Raw genomic sequence first — 13,668 nt, forward strand, 5'->3', positions numbered from 1 at the left:
GGTTGGCTACGTACGGTGTGGAAGAAGTTCAACATAGTCCATATATAATTGGTTGTTTCAGAGCTTATAAGTAAAATGTGCGTCGTACACCCTTCTCCACCCAACACAGCCAATTATTAAAGTTGTCACGTGATGAACAATCGTGCCAATTAATTACTTCTTTAGCGCATCAGCAGAGATGTGTGAATCGCTCTCCAACACACCCGCCGTTGCTCACGTCACAACGTCACTAATCGGCTTTTTTGGGTAGGAGGATTTACAACACACATTTTACTCACGCAGCGCTCCGACCCAATAAACGATTTTGAATCGGGTCAAATTTGCTCAATGTGCGTAGAGCCTGGTTTTACCCTTACTGGAAACCTCAGACGTGCACACGGGAGCACTGCAATTGGCCCCACTGCTTCACCAGCTCCTGCAACCGCCTCAAGGTTCTAAATCAACCCGTTACCACCACCACCACGGCGCAAGCACCATTCTAGGCACAAGGGGGAACTACGTTGTGCTTGCTTTATTGTCGACAACCGTTAAACACTTAAACACTTTGTAATTACATGCATGTCACGCAACTTGTGTGCGGCGTCACAGCCCTTGTGCAACAAATCTGTCGTGTTTCCAGTGACATCACTCAGCCTCAACAGTGCGTTGGTTTCACGTCTACGGAATAATCGGCACACTCATTAATATCCGTTTTGTTTTAAAAAAATATTGCTGGTGTACTTTGGCATTTAGTATACGCTGATATATTGAAATTATAAAATAATATACATTAAATGTTTTATCTCGGAATGTATTAACCGTGCTGTGTTAGGGCTGTTGTGTTCAGTGACCAATGTCAGTAAGAGCACAGAATACACCTACAAACTGGCACCTCTTAACCGAAGACACGGCGCCTTATCAACTTCTGCCCACCCCCAAAGGTTGACATGTTTATCAACTGTTGAGGCTGCAAGTATTTTTTTATGACTGCATAGGTCATTCACATAACCGATAGGCTTTTCAGTTTTACGACTGGCAATGAAAGAAGTAACACTGATAAGCTATGGTCGGGAAACTTACCGAGGGCGACACTTTCTTCCAATGCACACACAGGCATTGACCCCACTGTGTCTGAGGGAGCCTCAAATAAATGAGATTAGAGAGCCAAAGTGATGGGCTGTCACGCCACAAATCTGACCATCATGAAAGCCATCAAACACAGGATCACATACATATATACTTTTAGGGTTAATCTACATCCCGCTTGGGAAACCCTAAACAGGCATTATAGTCAAAGGAACAAAGGACAGTATCTGGAGGGCTGGGTTACTGAACTTGGTGTATAGTTGGGGGCATTGGTCAGGATATTCCGAGAAGAGGTAAATTACACAAATCGGGTGTTTTGTAGGTGTAAGGTACTGGCTTTATAGGAATTGTAATTATTATAATAGGAGTCTTTCCACCAAATATCCGACCTGGAGGCTCAGCGGTAGAGCGAGCGTTTCGCAAGTTTCAAGGTCACATCCCGGTTTGGGAATTACTTCGTCATCCATCATCCCTCCAGTGTCAATAAAATAAACACCACTTGATGGGGAAGTCAACAGTGGTTGTCCTATGGAGGGATTCGCCCTGCCACATGAATTAAGGAATTTCCACCGCTGGCTCCGGGCTTAAGCGAGAGATGAGCGTCACCTCAATGCCCAATTGAACAAGACCCGTCCATTGCAGTGCCGTTGAGAAATGAGAACAAGCTACCACACTGTCTCGGTAAGGTCAGAGGCAACTTCGAGATCTCTCACTGTGCTTAGCTTCTTCACACGAGGTTTCAGAGACGAGGGGAGGTGCTCCCTTGACTCGGGCGTGTCGAGTGATGGCGGAGTAAAGTACTGTACACAGGAGATAACAGTAAACAAGGTAGACGCTTGGGTGTAAATACAGAGGGCAGTTGAACGGGAACCATTACGTTCCTCACTGGCATAAACAAAGCACGTATTTAGCACCATGTCACCGTAAGTTTATGGGTAACAACCGCACACCGAAACCTGTCACTCTCAAAGGGCGTCATATTTCCACAATGTCTCAGCTCTCAGAGGGTTACAAACTTTCGGTTCCCCAATTCCCACGTGGACTCAATTTCATAACAAAACAATGCGGCCTCCCAGCCACACAAGAGATGCCTCCGCCCACACAACTTGTAAACACGCAAATCCGAGCAAACCCTCGTCTCCTTCACTCTTAAGCTATTTAAGGCGCTCGTAAAAAATGTATTACATTTTTGAATTAAACTACCTATTAGGAGTGATTAAAGATGTGCTTGCGGTGGGCAGGCAAAAATAAATTATGCAAAAGCTTCGTCGTGGTGGTGGCGGTTCAGGCGCGGGTACAGCCTTGTGATGACGAGGCGACAGTTGCTGCCACCATTTCTGTACTTCATAGAAAACTTCCTTGCTATTTACCAATTTCAAAATAAAACATCGCTGCTTCATTAATGATAATTCACAAACATTTCTTGCAATTTCTTCATTCTCCCAGATGACTAAGACTTGTGCCGAGGAACCAATGTAACCCTGGCCTTAATGTGGAAATTAACCTTCTTAGAAGTAGCGCATGCAGTGTTTAACATGATCTACGTGTCATTGTGTGTCACGACAGTGCTAGATTGGTGTTGTGTGGTGTAGGTGAATAAGCTGCACGTGTCCTGGAGGCGAGGGTTGGTTGATCGGTAAAATAACAAAATTTTGCAAGACTCCCTTCGTGTGGGCGTGGAGGTACCATACCCAGGTTTTGCCGATGCAGTACAGCAAAGTGTGGACCGATACCATCTGTCCCTTCTGTATGGGATAGAGTGTTGCCCCATGCATGCGTGGATTTTCTCCAGTCTCTCCGGTTTCCTCCCACGTATAAACCTTCACTAATTTGCTGAAAATATCTTAACATATCGAGAACTGCAGAGCAATTGTTGGCGTTGGCTCACCACCTGGCATCATTCCAGCTTATCTCTTGTTCCTCAGCCATTGTGAGTTACAATTTGCATGAACGACGATGGGATATAAGATTAATCACGAGTATCTGTGTGTGGCTTGATGTACATTTAAACGTGCTCTTCACACAGAGGCGCCTTGACACGTGCGCAATGTGGCGTTAGACCTTTTCCAGCATTGCACAGCACAAGCTTTCATTTGCATCTTTATAAGAAAAGCGCCTGCTGTGCATGCTATTCACGATAACAGCCTTCAACCACCACAATAAACCCTTGGTTTCACCCCTGAATACCTTCACTATTCCCACTTTAGAGCTTTATCGGACATACAAGTTACTCGCACATTTTAGCTCATGTCCACACACCGATTTTGTAGCTGTTACCAAACGTGTGTGTGTGCCTTCGTCTATAAAAGCGGCCGGGCATGGTGCTGGCCTTCATAGGTGCTCGCTAACAGCACTTGCCCCCAAAGTCTAAGGCTATACATGGGATATTTGTCTTGCCTTTGTCTATGGGAGTGAATAGTGGCTATTGCTAGATACTAATCCGTCCACTAACCTCTTGTGCAACCGTGGATGTAAACCTCTCCTGCGTTGGCTCAAACAGCCGCCTGTTACCCTACAAGTGAAAAGCACTCGCGGGCAGAACACCCTGGGACAGCTGGTGTAGTCACCGGGCACCGACGTAAACGTGCGGAGACCGGAGAGTCGCACCGTCCAAACACGTCGTGCCAAACACCCTCACATGCACACATGCATATATACTGTATGACATGTCATCGCTACACAAATGTGCACCCCACAAAAACACGGGTTATTCCACACAAACCGTGCGGTACAAACACGCACACACACCACACAAGCCACACAGATATGCACATGTACCGTACACGATTGCTATTCTACTTATTTGCAATTCCACACAGTAATCTCCTTAGAACTAGTTGCACCCTGTCTGTCGAGGTGCGGTCTGTGAGTGTGAAGCCGTGGCCTCTGTGGGACACACTAGGCCACCGAGGCCGGGTATATCTGAACACATTAGACGGAGGCGGCGGGTCCGCAGCAGTGGAAATGAAATGCGGATGGCGATAACATGACGATAGGGAACACACCACGAACATTTGTGGCGTTGAGCAAGATTTAAAACGATTACCGTTCAACCTTTTGTTCATTCAAACAATGAACATTTTTTTGGTCCTTTTTCACAAAATTTCAATTGTGTTTAAGTAGTGGCATTTCGGTTCACAATGAAGCGTGTTTCCAATTCGGGAACCACAACAGCAGAGCCACGCGCCTCATTCTCTCGTGAGCCTTGACATCACTGCCTTAGATAGCCTCCACGGTTACACGTAATCGTACTGCACCGTGCGCTACGTACGCATCTTTTAAGGGAGTGAACTGGAACCATCAATTTACTTCATAAAATAACCTGGCCCTGCCTCTAGTTGGTTACCCAGAACTCAAGCAGGGGCCCTCAGTGACAGACACGAACACCGGCTGTGAGATGCACAGGCACCTCACAAAGGTTAATGAATAATCCTCTCAATGCTGAGTGCCGTCTTAAAAAATATACAAGTTATTCATGGTTATCGCACATCAACTTCATGTATTGCAAGTGTCACTGTTACAGATAAGGGGGTCTCGGGCACCCACAATACGTATCAAGCAAGAGGCAAATCGACAAGCGCATGCAGGACACACATACTGCTGCTCAACTTAGCCTCGAGCACCCTGCTCCACCACCTCTGGGTCCCATTTACTTTCAAAGACCGTAACTTGGGTTATGTGTAGCCTTCAAACTCCGCTGTGCACAGCAGAACAGGCAGGCAGTGCACTTCACGGAGCGGTAACGACGCGAGGGAAATGCTTGCCCCGTTTCCATAACCATCCAGAGCTGTACTGGAGCGAGGCTCAGCCTTAGGCTGAGCTGCTTAGCTGCCACGATTTCCACGAGCGGGGCCCTGAGCTGTGCCTAAGCGGACCACGTGTCTAAATGTGCTGCCCCCTTCGGGCCGGCAAAACACAGAACCAGCCATGACCTCACAGCTAATCATAGCAGCGAGACACTTGTGTTGCCGACGTGCAACATACGGTGTGAGTGTGCGATGGCACGACATCACGGTGCGAGAGCATGACGGCTTGACATCATGGTGTGAGAGCGTGACATCACGGTGCGAGAGTGCGACGGCGTGAGATCACGGTGCGAAAGCGTCACGGCTAAACATCACGGTGCGAGGGCTTGACATCACAGTGCGAGAGCGTGACATCACGGTGCGAGAGCGTGACATCACGGTGCGAGAGCGTGACATCATGGTGCGAGAGCGTGACATCACGGTATGAGAGTGTGATGGAGCGATAACACGGCGAGGGAATGGCGAGGCACCCACGCTGTCACGCCGTGACATCGTTCGCCTACTCAAACACCGAGCCGAGTTTAAAACTACAAGGCAAACATAAAAACATGCCAACTGTAACCGTTAATGGCCTCACCTATCCCAAACAGATAGTCACGGAAAACAACGATTTATTGTGCCATTTCCCCACTACCGACCCTGACCTCACCTAGGGTGCTGGCCCCGTGGAGGTGTGCCCTCGGAAAGCGAAAAACTAGGCTGAGCCTACATGAGCGGGAAGGTGACGGGGGAGAGGGCAGGGGAGATGGAGAGGGCAGGGGAGACTTAAGGGGCAGGGGCGATTGAGAGGGCAGGGAGATGAAGAGGGCAGGGGAGATGAAGAGGGTAGGGGAGATGGAGAGGGCAGGGGAGATGGAGAGGGCAGGGGAGAGATGGAGAGGGCAGCGGAGACGGAGGGGGCAGGGGAGAGATGGAGAGGGGGCAAAGGAGATGGAGAGGGCAGGTGACATGGAGAGGGAGACATCATGCCCACACAAGTCTCAGTATCTTGTTCTTCAGACCGACGCGAATGGTCATCCTATGTCGTGTATTACAGAGTTTTGCATCAAACTAGGACCCGTATCGAACAGAGAGATTCCTTGCCTATACCCATCTGGCAGTTGACCAGTATTAGCTCAAGCAAGCCTGACTCTGCTGACGAGACATTAAATGTCGAAAACGGTCCAAGAGCTTTCTTGTGTTGAAGCTGTACTGCTGAAATTATGCGCTCCCAGACGGGCTGTGTAAAAACAAAAAGTTACTTGTTATGTGGAGGAGTCTCATATGTAACGGAAGAATGTCCGATTATTTACTTTGTAACCTGCAGACTAGGGACCGAAGGCTCAGCGTGGGACTGGTGGGACTGTTTCGAGGCTGGAAGCCCGTGGCCTGGGTCCCCCTACATCTTGCCTTGGTTGTAGAATCAAAGGATTCGAGTAGAGGCCATAGACAAACAAAACGTGTCACTGCCAAGGACGGCTGCATTGTAAACAGGAGGCTCCGGGATGAGTTTAAATACATAAACGTAAAACAAGGTACAGGTGCATCCTTCAAATATAGGTTGTTTGTAAAACACAAATATATTGCAACATTAAAAAAACGATATAAGTATATGCTGTAGGTTAATGTGCGGCATAGATTACATTAAGTGCATGCTTGTAAAGTGGCTAAGTGTAATTCCCTTCAACTTTATCCTTGTACTACCCAAAGTACACAGAATGGCTTGGATAACAAAACCCAGCCTCGCGTGTTAAGACTATAAACGTACACCTTGTGATGTTCCTATCACTGGACACGACACTCACCGCTCTATCTGCTTGTCCAATGGGAAATGTGCCGGCTCATTTGTTGGAGCCAGGTTCGCCGGCTCATCCCGGTGTCCCACAGCACCCTGCCGGGCCGAGCCACCAAGAGGCCTCGGGCCATGACTGCAAGTGAACTCGCGAGCACATGCTCACACTGAGCCACTTACACACGAGTGGGGTTTCGCCACCTTTTGCACTGCAGACCAAACTCAGGCAACATCTCTCAGTCGGCCTCAGTCCATCATCAAAAACTGTCCAGCAAAACTGAAATAAGGTTCAACACAGTGCCGCTCCTGAGATCTCGGTACAAATAGATTTCTGCCACGCGAACACAGATGCCGCTTGCCGGAGTGCCCGGGTTAAACCCAGGCAGGAAGCAGCCCTACACGTGAGCCGACCTCGAGTCTAGTCGTCACGTCGCGGGGTCGTCACATCGCGGGGTCGGCACGGAAATGGGGCGCGTGCTTGGTGACGTTCCTCGCTCAGTTCATCTTCTCAGCTGTGCTCAACGTAAAAAAAATGCCGTCGGATAATTTACAAAAAAACCCCTCACTTTAAAAAATCTAACCTAATCTGTGCCTATGCTAAATGTTGTCGGCCTCTGGCCACAGAGGGTGTGGGTAGGGTCGAGGGGGGAAAGGGCTGGCGCACGGAGTCGTGTGGGCATGTGGGGACGTGATATTCCCAGCCATGTAGATGATCCCGGAACGCGCGCGCGCGTTGCTTCCGGCCCACTGAGTTCGGTCGTGAGTGGTTACAGACTCGCAGCGCCGTCTGCTAGCTTTTGGTCATAATCAACCGTGACAGGCGAATATTTCACAAGTCAGTCCATAGAGCATGATCATCAACTATGTGTGAGGATGCTGTACAAAACAAACTATGGTAAGAGTTGTGTTGTAAATGAAGACGGGAGTGGACAACTTACTCACATGTGTAAAAAGTACACTTGCCTTCTCTTAAACATTCTCTACCATAGACAACCTTATTATCCTCTACACCGATCAGAAAAAAAAAAAGATTTTGGTAACTTAAATGGTACATTCATAATTAAGTACAAAATATAATCAATTATATTCCCTACTAAAGTACCTTAATTCCCAAGATGAAAAAAGCTCTTTGCTGCTGGCTGCTTGACTTGTTAGGCCATTGGGCCTGTGCTCATGAACCGTGATTTAAACAAATGGTAGACAGCATGCAAAATGTGTGGGGGATTTGTGATTTTTAGATAAATGTGTAAGTTTGGAAATGTTCAACCGTGTGATTTCTACCTATTAAAGGAGGTGTTTATATTTTACATAAGTCGTAACATGTTGTGAGAGCAAGTGCTTTTATTCTCAATACAGGTCATATTTTATGTAATTCGTTAGATTAAAAAGTTGGTGCTCCTGTAATTTTTTTTATACCACAAAATCTGTTTGGAACAATTCTCTCTGTGTGCATAAACAACGCGCTACTCGGTCGTTCGGTGATCCACGTTCCGTCACTCCTGGTGTGCTTATGGTAAAAATGACGTACCAATAGAAAGTATGTTACACTTTTGTTTGCCTTCTTAGATGTTTAAAAAATATTTAACTGATTCTAAAAATCTGTTTTGCTCATCACGGTAATATTCTTACCAAGTTTGATCAGATACTATTAAAACCTGGTCGCTACAATTATTGCTTTGCCGTGAAGATGTTTAGGATAATTTACCGATGTACAGTTTCACACACGGCTACGTTCGCAACGGTGGCAGGGTGATGGCGATGGCGGCGTGCGTGGTCATCAACGCAGCAGCTCATACGAACGCGGGTCGCGCGTCCAGCGAGGTGGCCAGCTCCCGCACAAGCGCCAGCAGACGCGGATTCGAGAGAAGATCCTCCGTGGGAAGGGGAGGCCGCGACTCAGGAAACGAGCCCAACGCCTGGGACACAGACCAAGCGGCACAATAAACGAATCCATCCGTTCGTGGTGCGAGCAAGCGTGATGCGCAGGCCTGCATGCAGCGTGCCGTGCCGGGCACACACCGCGTGTGCCGCTGTGTTATGATGCATGTGCCGTGTGTGCCACGCACGCTGTGTTGTGATGCTTGTGCTGTGTGTGCCACGTACGCTGTGTTATGATGCGTGTTCCGCGAGTGCTTTACCCGGAGTTGGCGATGTGCACGCATGGCGCACGACATCAGGATGAACCGAGCCACCAGGCGGCGGATAAACACGTCCCCCAGGAAGAGCAGCCAGGAGGGCTCTAGCGCGGACATACGCAACACACAAGCACCCCGCTTCATATGCATTTCTCATCGGGACGGCCACCACCATTCGATGCTTCAACTCTTTTTAGCTGAAATTGACATTTCTGTCAATTCTCTTACTATTGTCAATTTGATGACGCAGGTCACTCTAGCAAATGAGACCATCTGGTTGATTCAAGCTCTATTAACTTTTTTTTGAAACACCTGCGCAGAAACTAGCCAAGCAGAGTTCATACACCAGGGCTTTAACATTTGCAAAAATACACGTCAACACGGTTCACTTTCCTGATGGAGACATTACACCAGTGGCTTCGACAACCCAGATCAAAGAATGTGCATCTATTGGAATATGCAGATATCGTAAACAGCAGAAACACATTCCTTGCAAATGCATAGAAGCAGATAACAACCACGTGAAAATGTACAGTTAGTGCATTTCTTAGAAGCTGTAAATGTATTTAAATGTCGCTCGCGCTTGCATATTTTAGCTGCGACTGTTGCCAGGAAATAGCATTAGTAATCTATGTAAGCTATGTGTTGAACTTCTTTTGCACCGTATGTAGCCAACTGTGCTAATCGGAGGTGTGAGGGAAGGGCTGAACACAAAAAGCAAGTAAATATTAATAGCTGTAGAAATTAGACATTAATTATTTCGTAAATATGCAACCTCTATTCCAGTTTATTCCACGTAAAAGCTGCCTCCCCCGTTTTGTTACATGCCTCCATCATCGTTAGCATTATGCTCATCGTTTGGCCTGTTCAAAAAATGTGGGGCTTTAGTACTAAGGCCCGCTAAGCTCAACGTAGTGTTTTATCATGTGAAAATGTATGATAGCCAAATATTCTAATCGCACGTTCATTCTAAATGTGGAGGTGAAAACTGGAGGAACCGGAGAAAAATCCACATGACCACGGGGAGAACATGCAAACTCCAAATATACAGGTGTCAGTGTCAGGATCAAACCCATCACCTCTTCTTGTAAACCAGTTGAGGGAATTAACATCTCGCCATCGCGGCGCCCCACGTGGTTACACAAAATGCACTTGAACCGTTTCGTCCTGCGCACGGTCCACACGCGTGTGAGCAAAGCGCACAAGCTCCCAGCGAGAGCTCCAGGATGCCCTACCTGGCTGAGACGCCCCCAGAAGCGCCAGCGCCTCCACCTCGCCCTGCTGCACCCGCTCGCAGCAGGTGGCGACAAGCGACGCGGGCAAGGGCCCCCCGATGCCGCACAAGCTGGCGAAGCCCGCCACAGGGCACGCCAAAAAAATAGTCAACAGCCCACCGCCACCAGAGCCTGCGTGTGTGTGCATGCGTGCGTAAACAGAGGCAGGCACATACAGCCACAGCAACAACTACGAACGCTTGGTTACAAAGAACCCTTGTATAGCCTTCACAAACTGTTGGGGCAAGTGCTGTTAGCGGCACGGCACACGAGGGGTGGGTGGCAGTGCCATGCCCGGCCGCCTTCATCTCCCAAGTGGCGATGTTCACACATCACAACATGAGACCAAGTCGACCTAGGGGAGGCCCAGGTCCTCATCACCGTGAGCGGGAATCGAACTTGGGTCGCCGGGTTTGTACAAAGAGAAAGATCCCCCGTATAGCCTTAACAGACTGTTGGGGCAAGTGCTGTTCGCAAGCACCTTTGCGCGCACACACATGTCCATGCATTGTACGAGCGTAATATTATATTTAAGTGATATTCTCAAATGAGCATTGAGGCATTGGTAGTGATATCAATTCCCACCTCCCATGGCAGGGGTGAGTCTCCTATAGGACAACCACTGTTGACTTCCCCACAATGTGGTAACAATGATATATTTTTTTGCACTAAGCAGGCAGATAAATAAAGAAAGCATAGACGTGATAACAATAGTCCAACCATGGATTTCACTGCCCCGCAGCAGCCTATAGCAACCTGTTGTGTATGGTGGTCACCCATCCGAACACTACACAAGTATGAATCGGGCATAATCCTGTTCAGCATTTCGAGTATTTGGCTGCTCTACATTTCCACATGATAAGCCACTTTGTTGAGCTATAAGTTATGGCCACGTTGCTTTTGAAAAAGAGTGACAGTTCAGTGGGCTTTACCTGGGAAAACAATAAGTTTATAGTTTAATAGTCTTAGTTTAGCTTCCAAAATCTGAGATCGGGTGCAAATTGAGTCATGTGGCCATAGGCATAAATTACACAAACCACTTCAACACACGTGAAGCTCGATACCTGCGGAACAAGCACGTGTGGGTGGTGTGTGCACGCTGTGCAGAGTGCGTCGCCGTGACGACGGTGCCGAGCGTGGTAACCTGTGAGGTGCTTGGGGCACGATGTGGGGGACAGCAGGCACAGCAGGGGAACGCCAAATGGACTGTACACGCCCTACAAAGACAAAGATCCCACATATAACCTTAACAGACTGTTAGGGCAAGTGCTGTTAGTGCGCGTCTATGATGGCCGGAATGGCACACGAGGGGGTGGGTGGCCAGCACCACGCCCGTCTGCTTTTGTGTCCTTCGTGGCAACGTTTACAGATCACACCAGGTACTCATTTGAGGCTGCGTCGACCTAGAGGAAACCCGGGACCAGTTCAGATAATCGTTACTGTTGTCACGAGGTTTGTAGCGCGGCTCGCTAACCGCTGTACTACCACAACCCCAAGTAACCTACAAAAATCCCCTGTATAGCCTTAACAGACTTTTGGAGCAAGTGCTGATAGCGAGCGCCTATGCACACCCTACCTACACGCACACACATGGAACGCGTCTCAAAGTCAACCATACGGTTCAGCTGCTCTGGGGCTAAACACACTGGCTTGCATGCAGCAATATGATACAGCCTTCATATACTTTTTAGACAAGACTTGTTAGAGAGCACCCATTAAGGCCGATTCTGAGCACGAGGGGTGGGTTTGCCAGCACCAAGGCTAACAAAACCATTACACTGAACATAGAGATGAGAGTGATTGTGAAGGCTGTGACGAATGTGGTTCCACAGATGAGTCTGCCATGGCTGGTAAAGAGATGCCAACGACACTCGTTATTTTTTAGTTGCTGAACACAGGCCAAAAACTATACAAGTTGTAATAAATAAGAGTTGACACGTTTCTTTAATTGAGCTGGGCTATTACATGAGCTTTGGGAAAGAGACAATGGGAGGGAATTCCTAAGTGGAGCAGTGCAAGGGATGGAGGGAAAATGAAAGTGAGGTGAACCGTAGTGCGGTGTTGTGGACAAAATGGTCAGTCTGGTAAACCGAGTCCTCAACGTGGGTAGAGGAAGCAATGAGCGAAGTTCATGGAAACAGTAACCATGGTAATAGTAGCAATAGGGAGGTGTCTGAACGTGTAACTGGGTTGAATCGATGAGCGCTGGCTCATCAATCATGGCGACCGCGAGGGCTCCACGTGGACACCTTGTAGGCTGAGCTGCTGGGCGAGTCGACGACGACGACGAGCGGCTTTCGGGTGAAGGGGAGGAGGTCGCCGGGGTGCAGGCTGCACTCAGCACCACGGCGCGCACACACAACACAAGCGTCGGCGCCTAGCGGGCGACTTCGGCGACGGTCGCAAGGTGAACCCGGGCAGCTGCTGATGAACAAATACGGTCCTCATAGCGGAACTTGGAAGCTAAACTAAAACTAGTGAACTATACACTTTTTTATTTTACCAGGTAAGGCCCACTGAGCTGATAGCTCTTTTTCAGAAGCGACCTGGCCACAAATGATAGCTCAATGTAGTGCCTCATCATGTGGACATTTATGGTAGCCAAATACTTAAAATGCAAGTTTCTAATTGTGGAGGGAAAAACCAGAGGACCCAGAGAAAAATCCACGCGACCACGGGGAGAACATGCAAACTCCAAATATACAGGCACATGTCCACCATGTAATAACGCTGTAGTTTACATTGTTGTCTGCATTACCCTATAAAAAAAATTTTGCTATCCAAAAATGACCCGTATGACGCCTGAGCATCTGTCTGCTTCAGTGAAAATGAGATGGGCCCCATCTTTCTCAGCAGCCCTCAGTCAGTAATGCAAATTCCACATTTCCATGGAGAGGTAGCGAGCGGCTCACCAAATTTTCACAAAGTGGTACGAATTTTATTAATGCTGAAGGGATAGGTTGTCATCCCGCAACTAGAGTATTAACTCCAATTTTTTAAAAAAAGTCTATTTCAACTCTAAATTGAAAACTCATTTCTTTAGAACTGTTTTGTGTTTAGTTTGTTGTCCTTCCCCTGCACCTCCGATGAGCACGGTTGGCTACATATAGTGCGAAAAAAGTTCAACTTACATCCATGTACAGCTGTTAGGTTCTGGGAGCTGCAATTACACTTCACTAGCTATGAGCAATGTAGACGCACACACAGATAATCATAACTGAGAGTAGAAAACAAAACCATGCTGAAAAACTCACACTATTGAAATAAAGACAAAATTCAAATAGATCTTTAAAAAAAAATCTAGAATCAGTACAAAAAAGACATTGCTTTTACGCTCGCATTCATACAGTTTTGGTAATAATTTAAAATATTTTAAATGACAGACTGCAGAGGAATATGTTCTTAATATAGTGAAGATTGTGCCATTTGAGAGGATTTAAATAAAAAGCGGATTTTGTTTGATTTAGTTTCAAAATTTGCATATTTTAATTATCAAGAGATTAACTATGAAGTTATCAAAGAGTCAATGGTGGCAGCAAAGTATTGGAGATTGCATTAACGAGGAACTTATAACAACTCAGGGTTATTGTTGTCTACAGGGAAATGTTTCTGCACTG

General features: G+C 47.5%; 1 protein-coding gene across 4 annotated transcripts in view; it reads right to left on the reverse strand.

The window, feature by feature from the left end:
* Positions 1–496: 496 nt before the first annotated feature.
* SCAI (suppressor of cancer cell invasion) overlaps positions 497–13,668 on the reverse strand; it is a 38,107-nt gene continuing 24,935 nt past the window's right edge. For all 4 annotated transcript variants that reach the window (XM_076071580.1, XM_076071582.1, XM_076071581.1 and 1 more), the window contains 5 exons: positions 12,301–12,382; positions 11,196–11,268; positions 10,013–10,183; positions 8,781–8,881; positions 497–8,558 (listed from right to left, as the gene is read on the reverse strand). In XM_076071580.1, coding sequence (XP_075927695.1) covers positions 8,433–8,558; positions 8,781–8,881; positions 10,013–10,183; positions 11,196–11,268; positions 12,301–12,382 — 553 coding nt within the window. In that variant the 3' untranslated portion in view covers positions 497–8,432. The remainder of the gene's footprint in view (positions 8,559–8,780; positions 8,882–10,012; positions 10,184–11,195; positions 11,269–12,300; positions 12,383–13,668) is intronic.

Source organism: Petromyzon marinus, chromosome 33 (genome assembly GCF_048934315.1).
Source record: "Petromyzon marinus isolate PM22_M1 ecotype Great Lakes invasive population chromosome 33, UKy_Petmar_22M1.pri1.0, whole genome shotgun sequence".
Taxonomy (NCBI): Eukaryota; Metazoa; Chordata; class Hyperoartia; order Petromyzontiformes; family Petromyzontidae; genus Petromyzon; species Petromyzon marinus.